Consider the following 8,086-nt stretch of genomic DNA (forward strand, 5'->3'; position numbering starts at 1 on the left):
AGTGATGTAGAGTAGGCAGGAAGGCCTCTACCAAAATTGTAAATATCATGATCCCCAGGGAAGAGGTTCAGACTTCACTAGCCAAAGGTATACGATCCGCTCCGCTTCTCTACAACCCTTGGCTGCATTAGAACGATTTTCGTGTCAACAATTTCCTGCATATATGATTGGATGCAGGCCAAGTCATCTGCATCTAATCAGATAGTGTGTTACGTTACACCACGTGCAAGACAAAGGAATGTGTAAACAATTGATCATTGTCTTCAAAACAGTTCCATTTAATCATATTTTCATAGTTTTCATAGTCTCCATACAACATGATGGTGTGTAGACTGTGCCATGAGGCTTTGCATATAAGATCGTGTAACTCACTGGGCATAGCCATTTTTTTAACAACACACAAAGTGAAGTTGAAACACGCATTTTCATTGGTTGAAATAGTGATTCTTGGGTGAATAAATCTTCACATCTCCCGAACATTCATGCAATAAATTGTTTATTATACCGAAACAAAGCAAGACTACAAAAATGTATTTGAAATTGAAAAAAATGTATTTGAAATTGGAGTCAGCTCGTCTATACATTGTACATAGCTGAGATTGCCCTCACAGTAACATTGCACCGTCAACATATTAAAAGGTACAAAACAATGAAATACAGTGATATGATAACCAGTTTTTTGTAGTTCCATTCTCCTTGAATGCTGATTTACTTGCTTGTTTTGTATCAACCAAAACCAGGCAATTTAACTGTGTATCAGAGACATGCATATTTTGTGCCTTACGGACTATGAAAGTACAATGACTTGGACTTATTGTGACGTCACAATAAACTTTGTCTACGTTGACGTTAAATTCATGGAAAATACTCGAGGCTGCTCAATGGGTTAAATATGATGGCGAGATATGATGTTTAAGAGGGAGGTATGAAGTTTTGTCATCCCTGACACATGACTGTCTCAACCAATCAGATTACGCGTTGCATAAAATTCTCATAATGAGGTGTAATATGTTATGGAGTCGTCCGTCTGTCCGGACCGTGTGGGCAGGATACAGACCGAACTGCAAGCTCCAGGATTTTACAATTTGGTACATTTGATCACCCTGATGAGAGGAAGATGCCTATTGATTTTCAAGATCAAAGGACTTGGAAACACAAAACCTCGAACGGACGTACATACAGACATCGCTGTACCATGATACGTTTTGTCTAAAGACGGGTGTATAAACATGAACAGGAGGGATTCTGACCCTTCAAATTAATCCTTCACATCACAACTGTTTTCCTACATGGTGATGCATATTTGTAAAAACCTCCAACTTTTAAAACCTTGAATTGTTTATTATCTTACAAAAACTTTACTTTCACAGTATTTACAAACAAATTGAAAATAAAAAAAAAACCAATGCAATATTAACAGATTTGAAGGGAGAGGGGATTAAAAATGCACAAATCCTTGCTAAATTAATGGATCAAATGTAAAACACTTAAATGATGATTTGAATATGAACTATACTTAAGGAGCTATGCTACACCAGGGAAATTTCATATGGATGAAAAGTGGAAAATATGTACAATATTTTGAAATTGAAAATTTTCAAATTTACTTTATTTAGTCAAAAAATACAGTTTTAGTTGAAAGCAATCTGAGAAAAATAAAAAAAAAACCCTGCTGGACTTGAACACGCGATCTACAGTTCAGCAGATGACATGCTAACCTACTGAGCTATTCAGCTAGGTATGAATTTTTAAAATGAATTGACAAATATTGCTGATATTCATATTTTCCACCATGTTTTAGAAGGAAGTCAGCCATTATGACAATGTAGAGTACCTCCTTAAGATAGTTTTTTTAAATGTATAATTTAACAAAATGAAAAGTTTTTAATTAACATCCGTGTGTGAATGTCTGTTATAAAGTTGTAAATCCATCTCTATTGTGGTGACAAGAGTCTATTGAACAGTGTAAACATTTAATTCTGTGTCACTTTTTGGAAGTCCCAAATCCTGAAAACCCCATGACTGCTGCCATATCTGATGGACCATCAGAAGAGTCCGGGTCAGCTTTACGTTTTCGCTCTTTCCTTTTCTCTTTTTTGTATGCTTTCTGTTTTTCCTCCTGTTGAATATACATGTAGTATCATTAAATAGATATGACATTGGATTTCGTACACACACACACAAAGCACAGAAATTTACTCCATAAATGCATATTGACTTCTGCCCATGGTTAAACTCACGACCTGTAGCACCAAGTCTAGCAGCATGTGACCAGTGTGCTGGACTGGTCCACCATCTAAGCGAGTTTTTGACGATGATGGAATTCTTGCCACGCTGTTGCATGCTACACAGTCATGAGAATGGAAAAGGGAATTTCCATATCACGTATATTATTTAAGAGAATCATAGAATTGAAATATTCTATAAAGTACAGAGATTGCATGTAACTCTTAAATAAACATAACTGTCCTAATAAAGCAAAGAGAAGTTCACTACAATATGGATACCCTTAAAATCTGCCTCTATGTGGCGTTTAACTCTAGTAGCACTTGACCATACAGGCAAGTTATAAAAACTTGCTTTCAATGACTGCAATTCTTGCATGCTACATTGGTCATTGAAAATGGAAACGGTCATTTCATTGTAAATTTAATAGGATCGTACAATTACATACTGCATTTTAAATCTTTTTATAAATCACAGATACTGTAATTAAATCTTAAATAAACATATATGCCCTAAATGAAGAAATATTGAAAAAAGCACAGAGAAATTCAACACACCCACAATATGTATATGCTTTCACTATAGCCATCAAACAGTATTTCTGAATTCAACATATTGGGTGCATTCAGAGTTCATTACAAATTTGCCAATGGTACCATTGGATCCCTGTGTAGTCTGACAGAGTTTCAGTTACAAATGGTGAGAAATTAAACCATGGCACCATTGGTATACCACTGGCTGATCAGTTAGCACGATATGTCAAAGAAAGATATATTCTTATCTATGTGCAAGAAGATGCATTTAGAAATGTGTTTTTTATCATAGACAGCCTCTTAAGTACTGTTAATTACTTTCTCCTGCAGATTATTTTCTCCGTCTTCGATAGACAAGAGTTTTTGGTCCATAAATGGGGCACGGAGTACCCTTAACTAGCAAATATGTATTTTCTCTAGCAAAACATTAGTAGATCATCACATGAAATGATTAGAGTACTGAGTGACCATCATATACATTTGATATCTTTAAAACTCATTTCCGTCTGTCCTTGGACTTGATTGATGCAATAAGTCTAAAATTATCTTCTGTTGATGCCTACGAAGATTTAAAGGGAAAAGCTGTGATACAAAATCTGTTAGCTTTCAGCCAGTACATGATGCCCCCATTTTAATTATGTCATAAATAAAATTACCACTGCTAACAGAACTCTAATTTGCCTGCAGAAATGTTTACCATCGGTAAATTTTATTGGCAAACATTGGTACCACCCACTGTCGTAATACTGTACTAATGATAAAAATTTTTGCTGATGGTAACTTTTGTCAACCAATGGTAGTACTCTGAACACACCCATGTGCATTGTTGTGATCAGCAAGCCCCAACAAGAAGCTGTTGTAGAGATGAATGATTTTTTAAAGGATCAAAATCTGAATGTAACGAGGCCCACAGGCCTTATCGGTCACCTGAGGCATGAATTGAACAAACTTGAATCTACACTATGTCAGAAAGCTTTCATGTAAATATCAGCTTTTCTGTCTCCGTGGTTCTTGAGAAAAAGATTTTCCCTATATATTTGTATGTAAAACTTTGATCCTCTATTGTGGTCCCATCCAACCCAAGGGGCCATGATTTTAACAAACTTGAATCTGCATTATGTCAGGAAGCCTTCATGTAAATCTCAGCTTTTCTGGCTCAGTGGTTCTTAAGAAGAAGATTTTTAAAGATTTTTCCTATATATTTATATGCAAAACTTTGATCCCCTATTGTGGCCCCATCGTACCCCCGGGGGCCATGATTTTAACAAATTTGAATCTGCATTATGTCAGAAAGCTTTCATGTAAATCTCAGCTTTTCTGGCTCATTGGTCCTTAAGAAGATCTGCACAATGTTAGGAAGCTTTCTTGTAAATATCAGCTTTTCTGGCTCAGTGGTTCTTGAGAAGATTTTTAAATGACCCCACCCTAATTTTACATTTTTGTGATTATCTCCCCTTTGAAAGGGACATGGCCCTTCATTTGAACAAACTTGAAAGCCCTTCACCCAACGATGCTTTTGGCCAAGTTTGGTTGAAATTGGCCCAGTGGTTCTGGAGAAGAAGTCAAAGATGTAAAAAGTTTACAGACAGACGGACAACAGGCGATTAGAATAGCTCACTTGAGCTTTCAGCTCAGGTGAGCTAAAAAACTATATACCAAGTTTGGCCTTGACCTGGAGTCAGAACTTCTACTCCAAAGATCATGAAATTAAAATTTTTATTAGAAGCCTTCCTGCTCTACATGACTATGCATGCATTTTTCCTTACCAATGTGAAATTGTAGAGATGAAGGTTTTTGAAAATTTGAAAATTTTTGGAAGTTTTAGCCCATACTTCCCATTGGGACAAGACTCCTGGAATATACAATTTATGTCCCTCTTGTTCCAAAGATGCTTCATACGAAATTTGATAAGAATTGGAAGGGTAGATATCAAGGAGTTAAAGATGTTCAATTGTTAACGCACAGTGCATGATGACAGACACAGACCAATAGCCATGGGCCACCTGAGTGACCCAGGTGACCTAAAATTACCAGTAAGATAATATCAAAACAATGTCCTACCTCTTCTTTTAACTCCTTTAATCTTTCCTCAAAGTCGTACTCTTTCTTTTTCTCTTCCATTTTCTTTTTGTTTATTTCAAACCTCTTCTTTACTTGATCTAATGATGATCTCTCAATTTTCATGGACATCCCCAAATTTCTTTGATCTGTTCAAGACAATTTAAATTTTTCAAAAAAGAAGATCAAGGAAACCAAAATATAGAAACCAGACTATGGCCAATAACCACCAGCAGAAATTTGGGGAGGGGTACATTTGTTTTACATCCATTCATAAATGTTCACTCATACTGAGATTTTTTTTACTACCTGTAAGTAAAGTTCGACAAATTTAGACCTGTTCTTGGTGTTCAGGGCCATAGCAATGAGGCATCTATAACGTGCCAATGCCTGCCACAATAAGGGACCTCCCTATTTAAGGTCATCTATATGCTGAGCATTGGAGAAGGTTAGTCATCATCATCAACCGGTATAATCAAAACTGGTTGATGATGATATATACTATATGTATTAGGTTTGACACAGCCATGGCATGAGTGAAATGAATGCTCTAACCACTAGCTGAGCTACCGTGACCAGTAATATGGAGCGCCAAATTAACATAAACTCAAATAATTGAAGATATCTTCAATTATTTGAAGATATCATCAATTCTATTATTGCTCTCTTTAATTGAATTAATGCGCCCATTAAATCAATTATTGCTCTCATCAAATGAATTAATGCGCACTTCAATTCAATTATTGCTCTCATTAATTGAATTAATGCGTGCATCAATTGAATTAATGAGAGCAATAATTGATTTAATGCGCGCATTAATTCAATTATTGCTCTCTTCAATTCAATTGATGCGCGCATTAATTCAATTAATGAGAGCAATAATAGATTTGATGCGCGCATTAATTCAATTATTGCTCTCTTCAATTCATTTGATGAGAGCATCAATTTAGTAGAAATATTGCTCGCAATAATTAATTTAGAGCTCGGTATAAATAATTTGATGATCTCTTTAATTCAATTGAAGATATCTTTAATTCATTTACAGTGCTTTTGTATAAGGAATTAATGCGCGCATCAGTTCTTTTAAAGAGAGCAACAATTCAATTAAAGAGATCATTAATTCAATTGTGGATATGTTGAATTGAAGATATCTTTAATTATATAGTTGCTCTCTCTAAAAGAATTATTGCTCTCTTCAAATGAATTAAAGATATCATTAATTCAATTGAAGAGAGCAATAATTGAATTAATGCACGCATTAAATCAATTATTGCTCTCATCGAATGAATTAATGCGCGCATGAATTCAATTATTGCTGTCATCAATTGATTTAATGCGCGCATTATATCAATTATTGCTCTCTTCAATTGAATTGTAGCGCGCATCAATTCAATTGTTGATATCATTAATTCATTTGAAGAGATCATTAATTCAATTAAAGCGCGCATCAATTCAGCTGAAGAATTAATGCTATCATCAATTCAATTAATGCGTGCTATAATTCAGAATTGAGGATATCATTAATTATTTGAAGAGATCTTTAATTCAATTGTTGCGCGCATCAAACGAATTGATGATATCTTCAAATAATTGAAGATATCTTCAATTATTTGAGTTTATGTTAATTTGGCGCTCCATACAGTAAGGGTACAAGATTGGTGTCTGTGCACAAAACAATTAAGGTAACTCCATACTCGCATTATTATCTGATAAAAGTTTAAAATGTTTATTTATTTCAGTTTATTACAGTTAAAACTAATAAATTTAGTAGAGACAATTCTTATAATTTTGCTCTGATGACGACCGCCCTCTGGTCGAAACCGGTCAACCAATAAAGTGTGTACGTATCCTGCATTCTCACTGTGTTGGTGATCTGTTTTAATTCTTTAAGTTTATTTTATGTAATTAACAAGATTTTTTACAATGAACATTGTATGTTCCTATGTCATAAATAAATCAATGATTTTGCAAAATCTTATGACGTCACAGGAGGATGGAGCTACGTTAAGCAAGACAAAGCAAGCTTATTACTGATGAACCTGCAATCTTTTATATCATTTCATTAAAGGGACTGACTCACAATTTTTCGACAAATTTTGTTTTTCACTTTTAATGATCAAAATCTACTGTCTAATGTGTTTAAAATAGCTCACAAAAATATTAAGATTATACATTATCACAGAAGCTCATTTTAGAGAGTTTATTATTGGTTTTGTAAACAAAGATTGCGGAATGTTATTGTTTACGAAATTTCCAAAAGAAATGGATATCAATCTAAGTTTATCACATCTATCACATTCAAGTATTCTTTAAGTAAAATGTATCATCTAAAGGTTAAATTTGTGACTGTGCAAAATTAAGACGGTTTAAATGACAAAATTAACATTTCACTGGTTTGTTTGTAAACATAAAAAGACGTGAGTCTTTGTTTACATACCACAGAGTTAAGATAAAATATTCCTCTTATCCTTGCACTCAGGTCAAAATTTTGGCTGTCAACATATAAATGGGTTAATATTTAACATCAAAAATATAAAAAAAAAATTCAAAAAACGTGAACCAGTCCCTTTAACTATTCAACATCACATGAAATCAGTAGGTACTCTATGAGAATTAATACTTACGTTTTTTACCATTAATGTGATCCAGAAAATTGATAGAATCTTTGACAACACAATCACAGACATTGCAGTAATACCTACAGATGAGAAAATTGATAGAATCTTTGACAACACAATCACAGACATTGCAGTAATACCTACAGATGAGAAGAGAATGCTTGAAAGCAGAAAAACTACAAGGACAAATCATACTATATACATGTTAAACTGACTTGTTATTTTCATGTTTCATTAATTTGACCTGTTTTTTTAATTGCGGAACTGAAGACATAGATTTGATGTAACTTACCCCCCTTGTTGAGAGGCAGGAGTTGTTTTTGTTATGACTTGTGACTTTCCTAGTTTGGAATCCAAATCAACCTACATACACGAAAACAAAATACAGTCAGACCTCGTTATCTCCAACTTGATGGGGCCAAGAATAAACTTTGATATATCTGAGGATTTGAGATATTGAGGGTAAAATACTCAAAGAATAAGTGCTTGGGACTTCCAAAGGACTTCGACATATCCATGGTATTCGAAATACCGAAGTTCAACTGTAGTACATGTTTTAATATGTCATGAAAAATATTTTGCCTCTCTGTATGGAACACCAAATAAAGGATATACATGTACTCATAATTGAAGAAATCTCGTTTAAAGTCA

General features: G+C 34.2%; 1 protein-coding gene across 6 annotated transcripts in view; it reads right to left on the minus strand.

Annotated features, from left to right (window-relative positions):
* Positions 1-1,320: 1,320 nt before the first annotated feature.
* The window catches only part of LOC125681264 (zinc finger matrin-type protein 2-like), an 11,873-nt gene continuing 5,107 nt past the window's right edge, over positions 1,321-8,086 (minus strand). Inside the window, exons 3-7 of one of the 6 annotated variants that reach the window (XR_008800070.1) lie at positions 7,728-7,798; positions 7,442-7,515; positions 4,821-4,966; positions 2,241-2,344; positions 1,882-2,119 (exon numbers count right to left, since the gene is read on the minus strand). Coding sequence is in view for 3 of the 6 variants with exons in the window: in XM_048921282.2 (XP_048777239.1) it covers positions 1,985-2,119; positions 4,821-4,966; positions 7,442-7,575; positions 7,728-7,798 (486 nt within the window). In the remaining 3 variants the exon portion in view is untranslated. Of the gene's footprint in view, positions 2,345-4,820; positions 4,967-7,441; positions 7,576-7,727; positions 7,799-8,086 lie in introns of all 6 variants that reach the window. The other 5 variants (XR_007372193.2, XR_007372194.2, XM_048921283.2 and 2 more) reach the window with 5 other exon arrangements.

This window comes from Ostrea edulis, chromosome 2, assembly GCF_947568905.1.
Source record: "Ostrea edulis chromosome 2, xbOstEdul1.1, whole genome shotgun sequence".
NCBI lineage: Eukaryota > Metazoa > Mollusca > Bivalvia > Ostreida > Ostreidae > Ostrea > Ostrea edulis.